General features: G+C 45.4%; 1 protein-coding gene across 2 annotated transcripts in view; it reads right to left on the bottom strand.

The window, feature by feature from the left end:
• ano3 (anoctamin 3) overlaps positions 1 to 20,713 on the bottom strand; it is a 222,781-nt gene that overhangs the window by 127,930 nt on the left and 74,138 nt on the right. For both annotated transcript variants that reach the window (XM_077211435.1, XM_077211436.1), the window contains exon 8: positions 19,554 to 19,660. In XM_077211435.1, coding sequence (XP_077067550.1) covers positions 19,554 to 19,660 — 107 coding nt within the window. The remainder of the gene's footprint in view (positions 1 to 19,553; positions 19,661 to 20,713) is intronic.

Below are 20,713 nucleotides of genomic sequence, written 5' to 3'. Positions count from 1 at the left end.
TTGCCTCCCACCGCCGCCACCGGCGTTTTGGGATGCATTGGTTTCCAGCGAACGCAAATCGCAGTGTCCGCCCAAAAACGTTGCGGCCCTGTAGAATTCTCTTCCTCTCAGGAGGCCTGTAGAAAGTATAAATTGGTTCATTCCTGCCAGTCAACTGCTTCAGGTCACCGAAATCGTTCAAAACATAACACCCGAGGTCAGTCTTGAGAGACTGGTCCCCCTAGTAGACTATCTAGACACCTGGAATGATATTCAAAATATATCTCAGTGGGTCCTGCGCACAGTGGAAAAGGGGTACAGAATTCAGTTTGAGTATCGTCCACCAAAATTCAGCTGGGTATTGCACACCCTTGTCAGCCCCGAGCAGGGTCGGGTCATGGAACAAGAAGTCCCTAGGCAGCAATAGAGCTGGTTCCTCTTCAGGAGAGGGAATCTGGGTTCTATCAGGGGGGCTTGAGATTGCGCCCTCTATGCAGATTGGCGCACCAAGTTCTCCTGTGGTCCCAGGTCAAACTACTCTCAATCAGAGGTATGTTTATTCCTGGGGACAAAGATGTGGGGACAGACATCCTGTTGACGCAGGGGCTGAGGCCCGGGGAATAGATACTCCATCCCGAGACGGTAGAGTTGATATGGAGGAAGTTTGGTCAGGCAGAAGTGGATCTGTTCGCCTCTCACGAGAATACACACTGTCCGCTCTGGTTTTCCCTCATGCATCCAGCTCCCCTGGGACATCTGCTCTCTATACCGGGTTCACAAGTTCTCTTGTCTTGAGTGTGCCAGATCGCTTCACACCAGGTCGGATACTAGTCAGTGTGGCACATAGGGCATTTCGTACCCCAATGTGTTGATTCTCTACGCAGCATGAGTTCCCTCGAAAAGGAACGTCTTGGGTTACGACTGTAACCCTCGTTCCCTGAGGTGCTGCGTCCCTCGGCCACACTTCCTGTGCTCCTGAGAACGACTTGCTTTGACCCATCAGAAGCTGACGCTGTTGTGACGTCCTTTTAAAGCTTCCACATCGCCGTCACATGCAACGTCACAAGTGACGTAATGACGCAACACCAATCGAGATTGGACTAGTTCCATACAGGCTTCAGACGCGTCACGCTGAAGGCGTTCCCACAATGTGTCGATTCTTGACGCAGCATCTCGTTCCCTGGGTTACAGTCGTAACCTGAAATGTTTTTTATGTATTTATGTACTAAATATGAAGCTCAGATATATACTGTAGTAAGATGGGGTAAGATGCCCTGTGTGGCAAGATCAACACTTTAGATGAATGGCTAATTTAGTCATTTTATCTGAATATCTAATATTTTTGAGATGTGTTTTGATGTAAAGTCATCCAATTTTGTGTCTCTGGAAAATAGGGATCGATGACAGAGTAAAGTTGTTCTTAAGTGAAAAGATTAAATTACTAAAATAAGTCACAAAGAATTGGCAAACAAGGACCTGGGTGGCATGTTGTTTTAAGTGTTTTTACTAAATTAATATTATTAATTTAATACTTAAATTATTAAGTCAATTATTTAAAAGTGGCTCTGTCACAAAACCAAGAATAACCCAGACTGAAGTGACAAAACCCTGGCATCAGCTTAATCTCTTTTACTGGGATTCTGCTTTGTCTGTCAGTGGGTTATTCAATTGTTTTTAAACAGAATAGTTTAGTATTTCATATTAATTACACTTACACATTCTATGTGGTTGCTAATGTGTTTGGAGTGACTTGTTGCATCCTCCAGTGTATGTTTTTGTTTTTTATGTGCTAAAAAATAGAATCACATTGTTTTTCAATAAATTACAAATCAGTCATCATCTGACTGGATTTATTTTGTGATTTTACTACTTGATTAGCTTGTCCTGCTGCTAACGTAACATCAATCCCACGTCCCACCGGAAACTCATTTGCAGACAGATAACAGCAGAAAGGAGTTTGGGGTGAGAGAAAAGTAAGCAACAGGAGCACAATCCTGTAAATAGTAGCGGACTTGCTTTTCAATATGCTGCTGCAAGTGAGAGCCTGGTAAGCTGTGAGCTTCAGCAATGTGATTACGCTTACATCAAATAGCTGCAAACGGAAATGGATGGAAAATGGCCCAAAATTGTCCTGATAAATTAATTTAGCTAAAGCTATTTTTATGAGAAATATCCAAAATACTAAGTTGCTACCAAGTGGATACTAATTTAATAATAAAAAATTAGAAATGCCACTGCAGTGTTTCTGTAACAACAGTGGTGAATATGGAATCAATATGGAATTCTTGAAATTTTGACTTTAGTCACCAATATGGAATTAAAAAATCAAATATTTTTCCTAAGTCCACAAACAGATATTCACAATAAATAAAATGTCCATTATGCAATTACCTTACTAAAAGTTTAAAGTTTATTTGATTTTTACAGTTACAGTGCATATGGAAAGCATGTGTTATGTAGTTTAAATGCTTTAATATTCATACAGTAGTGGTTTACAGTATACAGTATTTGTGTGTTACAATCATTCACTACTGAACATTTATACAAACAACCATTCAGAAATGCTTGTTCTTTAAGATATAATATTTTTACAACAAGAAACTGCAATAGTTTCCTTGTCAAAGGCCAATTTTTCTTTTATGAAATGGAAATATAGGAAATATATATCCATAGTGACTGGTAGATAAGGCAAAATAACCCATTTGCCTGGTTTAAGTGTTAATTTCCCACCTTGGTTATGGTGCAAAAACACATGTATGAAAACAGAAAAAAACGTCTCAGGTTACGACTGTAACCTATGTTCCCTGAGAACAGGGAACGAGACAATACGTCAACGACGTTATGGGGAACGCCTCAGGCGTGACAGGTGTCTGAAATCACTATCAAATCACGTCAATCATATTGACCGGCGACAGCCCGTGAATCATTAGCGTGAATGATTAACGTGCGACCTGGAAGTATAAAGGGGCGCCTTGCAAACATGACAAATCACCTTATCGTCTGAAGGGACTGTACGGTAGGCAAGCCCCGAGGCATGGCAGGGAGACGTATTGTCTCGTTCCCTGTTCTCAGGGAACATAGGTTACAGTCGTAAACTGAGACGTTCCCTTTCGAAGGGAACTCAACAATACGTCAACGACGTTATGGGGAACGATATACCAACGCCGCCATGCTAAGGGGAGTGCATGCCAAGTGGCAGTGACAACTGTCAGAACCAGCAACTTCAAATGAAACGCTAGAACCACTCACCCTCAGGTCACACTGGGCTGTCAGTGACAGCATTCCCTACGGTCATAGCCCAAGCTACAGCCTCACAGAAAAACCTTCATAAACATGGTTAAATGAAAGGTCTACCTGGGCCGGCTCCGGGCCTGGAACCTCAGCTTCCAATTAGAAGGGGTCCCTTCTAGGGAATGTGGCTAGGGAACCCAAGGGAACCCCCGCCAGTCACTATTCAGGGGAACGTACTCACCCCGAAATGCCACCAGGACGGCCTGACCTGGCGCCAGTACATAGACACTTAGTCTGGCCAAATCCTGTCTGTCTGAAGACAGAGCCTCTGGACAAATGCCTTAAGTAAGGCATCCAACCCGAGGGACTGCGAAGCTGGCAGTGAACCACTCGGCCCGGATCTCAGAGACGGGATATCCCGGAGAGTATGACTCAGCATAGTGCTTTCCGACCCTTGCTAGCGAGGGGAGTTTCTCTACTCGATCCACGGATCAACCCAGTGTCTGTGTTTCAAAACACTGAGGAGGCCTGTGAAGGCCTAAGGGCTGATCTAACTGGGAGGCCTCACGAGAGGCCTACGACCGTCTGACCAGACTCAGGAAGCCGCATGCTCATAGAGACCCTCGTGAGGGGAGCACAAGGTCTACCTGGTAGGCAAACCAGGCTGTAGGCAGAAAAGGTTCCGGGAGGGAACCTTTAGCAGAGAATGAACACTTTAGCGAGCCAGGGCGCAAGCTCGCCTTCAGCAGCTGCCTATTAAGGCTAGCTGAAACTGATAGCAAGAGACCACTAGCTTCATAAACCCAGCACCACTAGGGAGCGTTACAGGGAGGCCCGGAGAGGCCTACTACCTGATCCAAAGTATAAGGTGGCCTGCTAAGGCCAGCCAGCTGGGGACTCGCCTATCAGGGAGGCCTGGTCGGGCCTACTAGCTAATAGCAAGTCATATTCTGCCATAAAGTACACTGTTGGAAACCATACTACACAGCATAATTCACTAATGGGCTTCCAGTAGCGCTATAAGGTATGTCCCACAATGTTGGGACTCACCTCCGAGGAGGCCTGTTTAAGGCCTACTACCCATCAGTGAGTCAACTGCCCGAACCACCAAGGCCAACCACGTAAAGTGAGCTGGCCTACAGTGCCCTCTGGGGGGCTGTCCAATCAAGGAGGCCTGCTGAGGCCTACTACCTAATGGCGCAGCCTTCGTTGGCAGAAAAAACTGTTTACACAGCGCCTACAGCATCCTGGTGCCTAATCACATTGCCCATGGCAGTGTACTCCGCAAGAAAGCTAGCACCCTTAAAACAAGGGGAGTACAACATACGCCACTCTGCCTCAACGGAGGCCCCAGTTAGTCAGGGGCCTACCATCTATGCATGGGCGTCAGCTCAGGGCAATGCTCTGGCTTCAGGGGAGCGTACTTCGACCAAAGAAGAAGTGAAGCTTACTTCATACTCGACCCGAGCCATAGTGGTGCGAGGTGGGATAAAACAGAACTGGGAGTGAAGTGCTCAGACCTACCCTGTATCACAGGGGAATACTCACACCTCACCCTGAGGTTATCAGGGTGCGGGCCTGCCAGCGGCTCTAGGGGTGACAGAAATGTATCTGTGCCCAACCTAGGGGAGTGGGGCTTGAATGAAAGCCAACCACCTACAACCTAGCGCTCGAGCAGTAGCTCAGCGAGGTGAGTGAAGCCTAAACTGGCGGCCTAAATCCATAGGCCAGTTCTGCATGGCAGGGTCGGGCAGGAAACCCAGTCTTCTTCGTGAAGCGAAAGACGGCCTAACCCTGCTCAATAAAGACATATATACCACGGAGGCCTGTTTGAGGCCTACCATGTCCTTACAAACCATCCTCAGCACCACGCTGCATTACTCTAGTCACCCCAGAATGCAGAGAAGGGGGCGGGCCTTGGCCTAACGACTCCCACGGGAGGAGGCTGTTTATACAGGGATGCTAGAAACCAACATTCACACAGTGAAGGGTCAGAGGAAGAAATGCTAAAATTTTTAGCAGAGCGCCTCTAATATCCCTGGCACAGCCTAGGCCAGCTACAGAGGCGGCCCTGGTGAGGGCCAGCCTGCAAGCATAGATCTATCTGAGGGCTCGGAGGAGCCACAGCCTTACTAAAGAATATAGTCTGTATTATTCCATACAAAGGGCTGCAGAATCGCTCAGCCTAATGAAAACCCAAACAGAGCTCAAGGGGCGACATACTCAGGAAAAAGTCAAAACGGACCTGTGGGCCGGACATAAGATCTATCTGAAGCTCTAGCGTCAGTCAACACTCTAAGTAAAACAATTTAAAGAGAGAGACCAACCACTCTACCCTGAGGTGGCTAGCAGCCCGAAGGCTAACACAGTTACCGTTCTGGCCACCCAACGGGGAACTTCAGGGCCCTGATAATCCAATAAAGTTCTCTTACCTTATTACCTTGACATGACCCCATGACTCTATACAGGGAACGAGGTCTGTAAAGAGAGATATGTTATTTTTTAATCACAAAAAGTACTCTTTGAAAAGACCAGCAGCTCACCTGCGGCGTGCAAAGTGAAGACTCGCCAGATAGTTCTTTACAAACCTGGGATCCGCCACTTTACATGCCTGAAAGGGGCGTTTCCACTAACCAAGCCTAGGTGGGCCATCAGAACATAGTTCTCATCATAGGCCCATCCCCAGGCCTGATGTTACGAACGCCTGGGGGGCAGAAGAGAGAGGGCAGATTTCGTGACCCTCCGGGGAGGTTATCCATTACCAACGCTGTGTGCGTTTGTGCTGGATAACCTCCCTCACATCTCTTCTGTTGCGGGAGTCACGCCTTCTCTGCGACCTGCTCCTCAAGGGAGGGGGCGCACGAGAGGCGACACTGGCTCGCTGACCCTGCCTACGGTCCTCAGACCGTGAAGGGCCAGGCTCTCCCGCTTGCCGGGGTACGGACGCGGATCTCAGCGGTATACAAGTTTTAAACGCTGCTGAGCGCGCCTTCGCCTCCCTGAACTTCCCCACCATCGCTGCTACGGAGGTGCCGAAGAGTTCGGAAGGCGAAACCGGCGAATCGAGGAGAAAGGCTTTTTCTTTCTCCCCGATGTCGGCTAGACTTAACCACCGATGCCTCTCCGTGGCCACCATCGCCGCCATCGACCGTCCGATCGCGGCAGCGGTTTGCTTGGTGGCCCGGAGAGCCAGATCTGTGGTGCGGCGCAGCTCAGCCACCGCCTCAGGGGACATCCCTGCCCCCTGGTCGAGATCCCCCAGCAGGTCGGCCTGGTACGCCTGTAATACTGCCATGGTGTGCAGTGCAGCACCGGCCTGACCTGCTGCCGTGTATGCTCTGCCATTCAAACGAGCCGTTGTTTTTAGCGGTTTGGATGGCAGGGTTGGAGCTTTCAATGTCGCTGCCCGCCCAGACACGAGATAGTTCGCGAACGTCTCGTCAATGGGCGGCATTGACACGTACCCATGCTCTCCGATCCCCTCGACATCAGCGAAACTGGCCCGCTGATGTCGGTGAATACGGGCAGAGTATGGGCTCTTCCATGCCCTCTCGATCTCCGTGTGAAGATCAGGAAGGAATGGAAGGCTCACCTGAGCTGGTGGTGTATGGCCGGGGAGAAACCGATCGTCGAGCCTACCGCGAGCGATCTCTCCTCTAGCGCGCTGCCAAGGCAGCTGCAGCCTATTGACAGCGCGCTCCATCACATCCACCAGCTCTGCATACACGGGGCAGGGTGGCTGAGGAGGTTCAGGATCTACCTGATCATACACCTCCTCAGCCATCTCCTGCGCGTCCTGAAGAGCATCAACTGCAGGTACAGTCGGTGAGTAATCTTCCCCATCGACCTGCAGTTCGCCCTCGTCAGCCGTCGAATCATCTGAGAGGTTAACAACCCTCTCGAGGCGATCGACGAGCTCCATCTGGGAGCCCCATGATTTAAGTCGCCGCTCGGCCTCGGCACGAGCGGGACCCGCGCCGTGGGGTCCAGACGCTGAACCGCCTTCACTCGAGAAGAGGGCCAGACGAGAGCGGAGCGTTTTAAGAGACAAACGCTCGCAGTTAGCACAGAGGGCTCCCTCGAGAACCTCCCGTGCGTGCTCTTCACCCAAGCAAAAAACGCACAGCTCGTGTGTGTCGGCCGGTGTCAGAAACCTCGGACACGGGTCGGCACACTTACGAAAACAATCTGCCTTAGCTGTGCGTTTCATCCTTCTCTTACCTTCGTATACTTGAATAGCGTTTCAAACAAACAGTCCCTGAAGACGATGAGATGGTTTGTCATGTTTGCAAGGCGCCCCTTTATACTTCCAGGTCGCACGTTAATCATTCACGCTAATGATTCACGGGCTGTCGCCGGTCAATATGATTGACGTGATTTGATAGTGATTTCAGACACCTGTCACGCCTGAGGCGTTCCCCATAACGTCGTTGACGTATTGTTGAGTTCCCTTCGAAAGGGAACCTAAATCTTGCTTTAATATCAATTTATTATTGAGCATTTGTCTCATTAAATTGCCTAGTTCTGTCTCTATATTGTAAGTCTGTTTAAAACACATCGGACAAGATTTATTAAACAGGTCAATTTATTAACGTCAGACCGCAATTCCATAAAAGCGCAGATGGAGTGTAAAGTTCTGCTGGGGATCTGACAATGCTCAAATTAAAGAATATACCAAGAGCTGCGCAAATTAGCATAGAGGCGCAAACAAAAAGCAGGGTCGATGATAATCAGTTGCGTGGGTAATATATTAACAACACCGGCACAAACAAAAATCTAAAATAATGGTTTGGCAAACGATGTGGCAAACGATTTTGGCAAAAGTCCTATCAAGCTGTTCTATCTGTTCTCTGAGGTGCCTCCTCCTAGCAGCAACTATCTCAGCATGTTAAGCGCAAAAATTTGTTGAGATGCATTATTGCATATAATATACGCTTATTTGCGTTAAATAATGGCGCAAATACAACTAAATTGATTACCACAATCCTTAGTACCACATTGCATGATTTATTTATATACTCTCCTTCATAAAATTACCTTTTAATCGCTGCGTGTCTTTAGAAAATCTTGACAGTTTTTTAACGTCATAAGAGGGTTTACACTGGCGCAAGCTCAAGGCCCCATAACTCACTCAATGGATGAATCTCGAAAACAGTTTAGAACATGTCCAGGTCAAATTCAAATATAGTAAAATAATTGCAACTCAAATCAAAATATTAAATATTTATGCCAGAAATGCACAAAAAGAAAAAAAAATCACATTCTCAAAAAAGATCTAAATATTATATATTCCACTGTATATTTGGTTTTTGCATAGTGGTGAAATCTGACCTGGACATTTCAAATTTGTGAGATTCTACCCAAAACTGCATTAAAAAGCACTCGCTGTCACTTTTTCTCTCAATCTCTTTGTCTTGCTGATGCTACTTTTAGAGATGTGATGATATTTGGGCATCCCTGTGTGCCCATACAACAGAGACTGTACAGCACTGTACGCACCTTCCCATGAACTCCCTGACTGGCCCATGAAGAGCCGCTCGTGATGGCCATAATAATTAAGCAGATACAGACAACACAACGGAGGAGCTGCAGAGAGACGGAGACCGTGTGACCAGCAGAGACATGCAAATACACGCTCACACATAGGACCATGGGGGACACTGACTGACCGGGACTGTTTCAGTTCTGTGATGTTTATAATGCGATTAGTGCTGATCATAATGAATGGAGTTTTAAGGCTTGATGAGTATGTGGTGAAGGACTGGAATACTAAAATGAACAATGGATTTATACAAATAGGTGAATGAAGAAATGGCTATTTCTTTATAGATAAAATGGTATTTTTGAAACTGTCATTGGGTTTTTGTTGTCTTTAAGTCCTCGTTCTTTGTAAGTGAATGGAAAAGAGCAAACTGGTTTGGAATGACTTCTCAGCGAGAAAATGATGACAGAATGCTCATCTTTGGTTGAAATTTCTTCTTCAGCATCTTCAGAAGTCTGAAATAAATATGGGGAATGTGTAGTTCACCAAAAAAATGAAAGGTCTGTCATAATTTACCCACCCAAATGTCATTCCAAACCTGAATTTTCTCTTTTTATCCTGTAGAACAGGGGTGTAAAACTCCAACATGCTCCAACACACATACCTGTAGTTTTTAAATAAGCCTGAAGGACTTGATTAGCTGGATCAGGTGTGTTTAATTAGAGTTAAAGCTAAACTCTGCAGGGCTGTGGCCCTCCAGGAACTGAGTTTGACACCCCTGCTGTAGAACATAGAAGAAGATATGTATATGTATATGTAGTGTTGTAGAATTCAAGAACAGTCTTAGTCTCGAGAAAAGGAAAAGGTAAAAACCTTTTCTGCTAGATGCCCTAATATCGCCATTTGGCCTGTTCGGCAAGGCGGTCAACGCTATTCCTGACAGGTTTAGGGCGGCTAAAAAAAACAAATGCCAGCATTTCAGCAGTTTATCCCTCACCATGTCCAAGAGCCAGAGGCCTCAATCCTATTTTTGAGGCTATTTTTTCATCTCCCACATCTTCTGTGGGAACCTCCCTGGTCTCTAGCTTCTTGCCCTCATTGTACTTTTGGTGTCAGCTTCAGAGAAGCTTATGAATCTCAAGGTGTCTCTGTTATTGGCGCTAACTTTGCTCAAAAGAGTTGAAGACTTGCAGGCAATTTCAGTTGCAGCGTCCTGCTTAGTCAAAGTCATTGCACCCTTGGAAGGATTCAGATCTGAAGGTGTCTTCTTCAACCTTTCATCTTTTCATCATTCTCCCTTTGCCATTTGAACTAACCGGAGCAGGAGATGCTTTACCATTTGTATCCAGTTAGGGCCCTTAAGGTGATGATACACAGGGAAGCTTTTAAGGTGATGATACATAGGGAAACTTTTAAGCAATGTTGCTGGGCAATGTTGCCGAGCGATTGTTGCTTGGGCACTTTCCCACTGAGAATGGGCAACATATTTATATCTGGATAATTTAGATTGGTCGCGAGCCCTGTGTCTCACCTGGTTCCCGGTTGAAGGCAACATTGCCCAGCAACATTCCTCAGCAACATTCCTCAGCAACATTCCTCAAAAAGTTGCCAAGTGTATCATCACCTTTAGGATTTATGTTGACAACTCAGGCTTGTGGTGTAAACCTAATAAACTGTTGGTCTGTTAGGGAGGCGCAGCAAAGGTTTTGCTGCCACCAAGCAGTGCTTGTCGTACAGTATTACTGATGCGATTTCTTTTGCCAACGAGGCACGTGGTCTGGCTTTTGCATTAGAGCTCGCTCTACTCGGAGTATGGCTTTTCTAAGGTGTTATCCAAGGGTGCATGTTTGCAGGATTTTTGTGCTGTGGCAGGGCAGCCTCTAGAAACATACTCATAGGATTTTACAGCATAGATATGGATTAAACCCTAGACTTCCAGGTCTTGTTGGGTTAATCTATTTTTCCTGCCCACAGGGTCTGTGCTTGTACATACTTTTAAAAATCTTCTTAGGCAGTCATTTTTTAGTATGGTGGCGAGGGTATTAATGTCCCCATAGCATCAGTTCCACCATCACCTTACCACTGTCGGCCAATAGAATTGGCAGGATTTTCCATGTGCTCCAGACACTGACACACACTGAAGGCGTTCCCATAGGGTCAACAAGTATGATGCAGCATCTCGTTCCCTTCTCAGGGAACCAAGTAACCTGATAAATTTTTATCGATAGTTTGTATTGTGAGCCTTATATTGAGTACAAAACATGCATTACTGACCAAGCATATTACATGGAGACAGATTTCTGTGAACAAAGAGCCGTTTGACTATTACCTTGCTTGATTTTATTAAAACTCTAAGGTTTAATAAAGCCAGTTTTGTAAACAATGTAAACAATTTAGAGTTCTTCTCCCAATCTGATCTGGTCTGAGCGAGTGGGCAGTCATTATCAATTTATTAACATGAAAATCCGACTGGCAAGACCAGCTTTTAATCAGCTGAAAACCACAAGAGCGAGCAGACAAGAAAGCCAAATAAGAAGGGCATGAGCGTGACATTAAATTAAGAGGACTAACAGAAAGATTAGGGGGGGAAATCCATATTCAGATAAAACGTTCAAAGGGATACTGTAGGTCGTTGCAGATAAAACAATAACACAGCTCTTCAAATATTTACTAACAGAAAGTTGACAAAGATTCATGTAGATTCATGTACTAGAACTCTGAATTTCATTAAAAAAATAGTTTAAGTTTTAAGTACCCTACTATCTATCTATCTATCTATCTATCTATCTATCTATCTATCTATCTATCTATCTATCTATCTATCTATCTATCTATCTATCTATCTATCTATCTATCTATCTATCTATCTATCTATCATTTGACCACCTTGTGACATAATTTTCTTGGGAATTAAGTGATGGAATTACAGTTTTTCTCAGTCGCTTTGGTGCATTTCTCATATCACTATTTACATTTACACAACAGTTAGTTCAACCTCCACAACATTTAATCATTTGTGCACATCATAGTAGCAGTTTCCCATTCCTTCCAAAAAATTGCAAATGCTTTTGTACATGCATCAATTGCTTTCATACAACTCTCTGCTGTTTTATAACATTATAGTTTGCTTATGTCATGTCAGTCAAAATGAACTATACTTGTGAATGCTGAATAGTCATTCCATATAGCATTATAGTCCTCATTTCATTGCTTGAGTCATCACAGACAAAAATGTTGAACTAGTTGTAAAAATCTGTGAAGCAAATTGTACAAATTTTTTATCTTTTTTTTCCCTGAAAATGTCTCTATTGTCTAAATTGAACAATTTCTCTCAGGAGAACCTATGTGGTCAGACAGAGAGGAACGTCTAGATGTGCATGAATGATTTACAGTACTATGTATGTTGTATGTTCAGTTCCAATATGTACTGCAATACAGTTGTGCACAGCTCTACACAAAGGGAGTTTATGTTTGTTCTAAATAAGGGTGTATTTTTTCCTTTGCTCAATGCTGTGAACGAATTAGAATTGCAAAGAGGATATGCAGTAAGAATGTGAAACATACATATTCAGTGTCTTGTATTCAGTTACCTCGCTAAATACAGTAATGTGTAACTTTACTGTAGTTTTCAAATGGCTGTGCAAATAGTATATAGTGCTGGCTTGAGCATTTTCAGGTAGTGTCACCAAGATCTGGCTTTTTTGCATTGGAAAACATTTACAGAGTAAACTGTCATAATGAAAACATGACAAAGCTATTTGACTATCTTGTTCATAAACAATGGTGTCAGAACTTTTCCTCTTGATGACACGGACACTTTCATTGACATGAATACTTGCTTTTGAGGAATGAGCTATCCATTGTGAGCAAGTGACACGCTTTTCCAGGTTATCAACTAGGTTTTGCAGTTTGTACTAATTGTTTTGAGAACGTCTCAGTTACGTATGTAACCCTAGTTCCATGATAGGGAACGAGACGCTGCGTCAAACGCTGTGGGAACGCCCCTGCGTTGTGCGTCATGAAGCACGTATGGAATCAGCCCAATGGAGAGATGGAACGTCACAGGCGGGTGACGTCATCGACCAGGAAACTATAAAGCACCCCATAAACACAAGCGCAACAGCTTCTGATAGGCCTGAAGGAAGCGCTAGCGGGAATGCCGGGAGTATGGTGGAATGACGCAGCGTCTCGTTCCCTATCAGGGAACTAGGGTTACATACGTAACCGAGACGTTCCCTTTCAAGGGAACTCGAGCTGCGTCAAACGCTGTGGGAACGCTAATACCCACGTCGCCATAGGACCAAGTGACCGCCATGTGAGAACTAGCGCACAAAGGCCGAGAGCACCTGTGCCCCAGGGGTAGAACTTGAGTCTAGGTCGTAGAACTTAATGAAAGTATGCGGTGAAGACCATCCAGCCGCATCACAAACGTCACTGAGGGAAACTCCTGACAGTAAGGCTTTAGAAGCCGCCATACTCCTGGTAGAGTGGGCTCGTACAGCCAAAGGTGAAGGCTGACCAGCCGACTCATAGGCAAGTGAGATAGCCTCGAGCACCCACTTGCTCATTCTCTGTTTAGACGCGGGACACGCCTTCTTGGGTGGCCCAAAGCACACAAATAGTTGTTCTGACTTCCTCCACAGGGCAGTTCTGTGGACATAGGCGTCTAACGCCCTAACAGGGCAGAGTAAATTAAGTTTCTCCTGGTCAGACGACAGAAAGGGAGGAGGATAAAAGGCCTGCAGAACTGTAGGTCTAACAACATTAGTAGGGAACTTGGGAACGTAACCTGGTCTAGGATGCAGAAAAGCCTTAACCATGCCAGGCGAAAATTCCAGGCACGAGGGTGAAACCGACAGAGCCTGCAAATCTCCGATTCTCTTTAGTGAGGAGATAGGAAGAAGAAAGATAGTCTTAAACGTGAGAAACTTCTCAGGAACTTCTTCGATAGGTTCAAGAGGAGTTAGGGAAAGACCTTCTAATACGATGGCCAGATCCCAGGCCGGCACCCTCGTACGAACTGCTGGCCTCAGCCCCAGTGTGCCACGAAGGAAACGAGTTATAAGCGGGTGTCTCCCAAGAGAAACTCCACTGAAAGGGACGTGGTAAGCAGCCAGTGCCGCCACATACACCTTTAGTGTGGAGGGGGATAGCCCTGTGGAGAAGCGCTCCTGCAGGAATTCCAGCACTGCACCCACTGGGCAGTTAACTGGGTTAACTGCAGGTCCTCTGCACACCAAGAAGTGAAGAGTTTCCACTTCAAGGCATAAAGCTTCCTCGTGGATGGAGCTCTGGAGTGAAGAATGGTCTCAACAACCTCGGTTGAGAGACCAGAGTTCATGAGCTGGGCCCCCTCAGAGGCCAAGCCCACAATACTGGGCGGGGGTGAAATATCATGCCGCCCGCCTGAGAGAGTAGATCCCTCCTGACCGGGAGCTCCAAGGGAGAGCCGTCCAGGAGAAAAATCAGGTCCGCAAACCATACTCGGGCCGGCCAGAACGGGGCTACTAATAGTAGGCTGACCCCGTCCCGGCGAACACTCTCTAGAACTCCAGGCAGCAGAGCAATCGGGGGAAAGGTGAACAGACGTGACCTCGGCCACGGCTGCACCATAGCGTCCAACCCCAGAGGGGCTGGATGGCTGATGGAAAACCACAGATGACAATGCGTGGTCTCCTTGGAAGCGAATAGGCCCACCTCGGCGCGACCGAAACTCAACCAAAGGAGCTCCACCACCTCGGGATGGAGTCTCCAATCCCCCGGCCTCGGCCCCTGTCTCGACAGGGGGTCTGCTACCACATTCAAATACCCAGGAAGATACATTGCTCTCAGAAATAGTAACCTCCCTTGGGACCACAGGAGGATCTGACGGGCCAACTTGTAAAGCCGGCGAAACCGCAGGCCCCCCTGATGATTTATATAAGAGACCACCGACGTGTTGTCTGACTGAACTAACACATGATGACCTCTCAGGTCTGCTAGGAAGTGTTTCAGAGCCTGGAACACCGCCAACATCTCTAGACAATTTATAAGCCGTGATAGATGATGGTCCTGCGACAGCCCTTGGGCTGGACGACCACTCGTGACCGCCCCCCACCCTGTGAGGGAAGCATCCGTCGTTAGCGTTACGCGACGACAAAGAGCCCCCAACACAGGCCCTTTGAATAGGAACCAAGTTTCTTTCCACATGACCAGAGCACGAAGGCAGCGCCGCGTGACTTTGACCGTGTGGAGCGGATTTCCCCTCGGGGAGAATCCCTTGGTCCTGAGCCACCACTGTAGCGATCTCATGTACAACAGGCCGCAAGGTATAACGTCGGACGCTGCTGCCATCAGACCCGACAGTCTCTAAAACTGTTTTACAGTAAGTAGCTGGCCTAGCTTTACTTGTTTCACAGCTGAGAGATTAGAAACGATGCAGGTCGGAGCGAGTCGCGCCTGCATCGAAACCAAAACCCAAACGACACCCAGAAAAGTGGTCTTCTGAGGAGATAATACACTTTTCTTTGCGTTCAGCCTCAACCCCAACTTCCTGATATGAACGCGAAACGACATCTCAATGTCGAACCGGCATCTGCTCTGTCTGAGCTAAAATCAACCAATCGTTGATGTAATTGAGGACACAAACACACTGAAGCCTCAGGGGCACTAGTGCTGCGTCCATGCATTTCGTGAAAGTGCGGGGAGATAAAGCTAGGCCAAACGGAAGAACCCTGTGCTGGTACACCTCGCTCCTGAAGGCGAATCTCAGGAACTTCCAGTGTTGTGGAAGGATGGAAATGTGGAAGTACGCGTCCCTTAGATCTATCGTGACAGACCAGTCCTCGGATCTGATTTGTGACACGATCTGCTTGATAGAGAGCATCTTGAATTTTGGCTTCCCTACCCAGCGATTCAATATGCGCAGGTCTAAAATTGGACGCAACCCCCCATCCTATTTTGGAACGATGAAATATCGGCTGTAATAGCCTGACTCCACACTGGGAGGAGGAACCCGTTCTATAGCCTCCTTTTGAAGGAGTGCTTTCACCTCTTGTTCCATAACCAGAGCCTGCTCGGGGCCCACCACTGTAGGCAGAACCCCTCTGAATCTTGGTGGACGACACCTGAATTGGATAGCATAATCCCTTTCTATTGTCTGCAGGACCCAATGAGATATTTTTGGAAGGCTTTTCCACTCTGCCAGAAATTCTACTAAGGGTACCAGTCTCTCGAGACTGGCCTCTGGTGTAACTTGAGCAGCAAACGCAGCGCCCTGTAACGGCACACCGGCAGGGACTTCTTCTTAGCCGAAGCCTTCTTAGCTAATATAACTGTCCTCAGATCAGTTCTATTACTGGGAGATTTCGGCTGAGAGTGCCGCGGCTGAGCCCACTGTCCAGCAGGGGGAGCACGAGACGCGACACTCTGCTTCAGCGCCCTATATGATGAGCTCGCAGATGGCCGGGGCTGCTCCCGCCCAGCAGCCCCAGGGACATGAATTTTTAAAGGTAGAAATTTCTTAAAATCTGTTGTTTGCTTTTCCTTCTCCTGGAATTTATCGATGACAGAATTTACAGCATCGCCAAATAAACCCAGGGGCGAGAGAGGATTGTCTAAAAGGAAAGCTTTTTCTTTTTCTTTTATATTTGTCTGATTTAACCATAGATGTCTTTCTGCGGCCACCAGAGCTGCCATAGATCGACCCACTAGCTTGGCCGACTCTCTGGTTGCGCGCAGGGATAAATCAGCAGCCTGACGCAGTTCGCGAACCACGTCAGCACTGACCTCCTCACTCTCACTCACGTCCCTCAGCAGGTCAGCCTGATATGCCTGCATAATAGACATAGTATGCAGACATGACGCAGCCTGACCCGCCGCCGAATACGCTTTACCCACAAAAACCGAAATATTTCTTTTTTAAGAGGCTTGGTGGGTAATGCCGGTGCCTTAACAGATGACGCAGCCTTGAGGGAGAGAAAACTCGCAAGCGTCTCTTCCACGCGAGGCATAGCCGAATAACCATATGATTTTGCCCCCACAATATTAGAATATGTTGAAGTCTGGGGACTAAACACTCTATATGACACCGTTTTTTTCCACGATTTCGACACCTCAGTGTGGAGATCGGGAAAAAACGGCAAGCACCGGCGTGGAGGTTGCACTCGTGACGGCAAAAATCTCTCATCTAATTTTGATTTAGATACAGACTCCTGTCTAGTCACTGGCCATACAATGCTGAGTTTTTCTACAGCTCTTGTTAATACCTCCACTAGCTCATCACTTTCGGGAGTGTAAGGTGGCGAATCCTCCACATCTCCCTCATTTATAACTGGTGCCTCAGCCCGAGCGGAAGAAACCGCAGCGCGTGCTTCCGAACACGGGACTGAGGCACTGGATCTCACAGGTGAAGGGAGAGATAAGGCAGAGCCCGTCTCTAACCCCGCTGAGAGATCCATCTGCGATCCCCACGATACGCGTCGTCGCTGTGCCTCGGCAAGAGCGGGACCCGAACCGCGGGGAGCGCGCACCGCTCTCCTCGAAGAGCGCCCGGCGGGAGCGGAGCGTCCTTAATGGCAGACGCTCGCAATGCTCACAATCAGCTCCCTCGAGAGCTGACTGGGCATGCTGCACTCCCAAACAAACAACACAAAGAACGTGTGTATCCCCACTCGTAAAATAACGCGAGCAGAGAGGGACACACTTCCTAAACTGCTGTTCGTTCGCCATATCTCTCTTAATATATATATATATATATATATATATATATATATTAGTGCTGTGCGTTAAACGCGTTATTAACCGCGTTAACGCAAACACATTTTAACGGCGTCAATTTTTTTTATCGCAAATTAGCGCTCTTTTTGGCCAAGCAAACTTTGTATTTTTTTCAAATGCTGTTGCAACAACTAGTAACGTTAGAACAACTACAACATCACACCGGATAGCTAGACCGGAAACAAAACAACAGGCACGCATGACGTACTTTTTGGGCTTGCGCGCCGGCCAAAGAGTAGTAGGCTAACGTTACGTTTTGAGTGGATGGCGCGAGCGCAAGACGCCGATCTAGAGACGTGCACTCTCAACGCAATAGAGTGCGGTGCGGGACTAGATTTGATGGCCGAGTGCGAGGGCGGGCTCGAGCGGTAATGCACTCACTCTGTGTGCGGATACGGGACAATAAAAAGATTCGCGGGACTCCCGCAAACTAGAAATATCTATGAATAAAACATAAAAACTAATACATTTTTATTCATATGTTGCAGAAAAGCAACAAGAACAACTAAAACTAAATAGAAACAATTTACAGGCCAGAGTTTCTTTTTATAACATGTTTGCAGCGTTGAGGGATGTAGCCAATCACAGACATATGTGTTGATTTCTTGAACGCAATGGCCAATCAGAAGCATTTAAAATAGACTCCCCTCAGCTGACTTTTTGTTCAGTGCTGAATTCTGTATGCTGGCAAATCCTCAAATTATAACAAACAAAGTGTATATATTATGAAAGATGCATTGTGCAGTCAGCTTCATTGATAATAACAGATGTGTGAGATTGCGATGAACTGATGTCAGCTTTTTAGGAATTATTAAGGGAGCACACTTTGCGAGCATTCAGTAATGCCAAACCATGCACTCAGTAGCCTGCTTGCTTTTATGTTATAACAGTGATTTGTGTGTTAATGCTTTAATAACAAATAATTTATCAGGAGTATTTATGCTGATGTGTATGGTGGCGACACATAGGCGAAAGTATTTGGAGGTAGCCTACAAAAAAAGAGTCTATTTGCGGGCGGGAGCGGGACAAAAATGTTGCGGGCGGGAGAAAGTAACATAGAAAGTAGTTGAGAACGTCAGTTATAACGACCCACGTATTAAAAAAATGGACGGGTTTAAATCGGGCTCGGGCTCATAATTACAGTTTATGTGTCGGGCCGGGCTCGGACACAATGCGCACGGGCTCGGGTCGGGCTTGATTTTTTGGGCCCGATCTAAGCTCTACAATGGATGACTTCAGACAGAAGCACATGGTTACCACAGCTAAGAACAAACTTACTGCTGATCCACTTTTCCATGTTGATAAGAGCATTAAAATTAGAAAAAATAATGAGACAAATAGAAATCAAGGGACATTTAGAATAGATAAAAATGTGCGATTAATCGCGAGTTAACTATGGCATTAATGCGATTAATCGCGATTAAATATTTTAATCGTTTGACAGCACTAATATATATATATATAAATTGTTTGTGTGGTGCAGAGTATGTAAAGACAGACAATATTCACACAGGGACAGATTCCCATATAGCGCGACTGAAGGCACAGAAAGCTGTTGCGCTTGTGTTTATGGGGTGCTTTATAGTTTCCTGGTCGATGACGTCACCCGCCTGTGACGTTCCATCTCTCCATTGGGCTGATTCCATACGTGCTTCATGATGCACAACGCAGGGGCGTTCCCACAGCGTTTGACGCAGCTCGAGTTCCCTTGAAAGGGAACTGCATTAACTGTTGTGCAAATATAAATAGTGATGTGAGAAATGCACCAAAGCGACTGAGAAAAACTGTATTATTATTATTATTATGTCATGATACAAAAGATTTCACAATGCAATAAGATCTTAAGCTGTTTGTCGGGAAAGAAAAAAGTCCTTAACATAAATTATATTACCAATTAAACCAATTTTGTAAATGAATTTTGTAAATTTATTTTTAATAAAAAATACTGAATAAAAAGATTAATGTGTGAGATATATCATGTGTGAGACATGATATATCATTGTGTATATGATAAAGATGGATAATAGAGACTGGAGCGAGGAAAAATATGTGCATGACATGTTAGATGAAGATGGTTTCAGGGGTGATTAAGCTGACCTCTTACCCATCTTAGACTTCCCGTCCTCATACTTTGTGCGCTGTAGTACATGATGTACTATTCTGCTTCTGGTTGAATTTGAGAAAAACGTCTCTCTGTTGTTGATGGTAAAGCTAAAATAAAATAAAGTACATTGTTTTAATACACAAATGTGTAGTAGGTTGCATGCATTCATGTACTTGACTGAATAGAGTAAAGATTAATACGCTATCGCAGCCTAGAGATCAGACCTCAGATATTTAATATGTCAGTGTAAATTTCAAATTAGAGAGGATTGCAGCTGAGCTGACCCAACACATCAAGCTCAGAGCAGATTGTGTGGATTACTTCCAGCTGTCTCAGTATACAGACAAAAAAATTAAAGAATGGTGTCTTTTCCTTGATGAATCTCACAGAACCTGTCAAAAACATGTTCAGGTCATGTTGCACCTCAAATCAAAAGAAAGAAATCAGAATAAAAATGCTGGGTTGTTATTTTTATTTTTATTTTTTTTCAGTACGTGCACTTACGTGTACTTACCCAAGAAAGGTAACTACACGGGTTATGGTTAGATTTAGTGGTAGGTTCAGAGTTTAGTACCTAGTTATTACCTAGTTATTGCAATTACTATAATAAGTATATACTATGTACATGGGGAACAGGACTGTAAAATAAAGTGCTAGCAAATTTTGCTTTAAGAAAACAGAGCCTATTTTAAGACCATTAAGTATAATTTTAGCAAATTAAGATACATTCATTTATAAATTAATGGCAGACCTACAAGAAATAAAATGATATAGAAATGGCTGGCGAGATAGAATTTGCAAGATAACGTATATATATATATATATATATATATATATATATATATATAGATAGATAGATAGATAGATAGATAGATAGATAGATAGATAGATAGATAGATACGTACACACACATTGAGTGACACAGTGAGGTAAGCTAATGACACAGTTACTAAGACTGTGATCATTAAAAAAGGTGTCTTAAAGATGCACATAAAAATAGGGTGCAAACAGAATAGCCTACTATACAGTGACATCAACAACATTAATAAGCAATAAGTTTGTGGTAGTCACGAGTCATGCATCTAGCAGATAGAACGTAATGATAATAGATTAACTTTCAAGCAAAATAATATTGATTCAAGCATTTAACATTTATAAGT

Source organism: Siphateles boraxobius, unplaced genomic scaffold (genome assembly GCF_051911475.1).
Source record: "Siphateles boraxobius isolate OS27281-9 unplaced genomic scaffold, OSU_SipBor_1 65, whole genome shotgun sequence".
Classification (NCBI taxonomy): domain Eukaryota; kingdom Metazoa; phylum Chordata; class Actinopteri; order Cypriniformes; family Leuciscidae; genus Siphateles; species Siphateles boraxobius.
The sequence above is the reverse complement of the archived record's forward strand: the minus strand, read 5'-3'. Positions and strand labels throughout refer to the sequence as shown.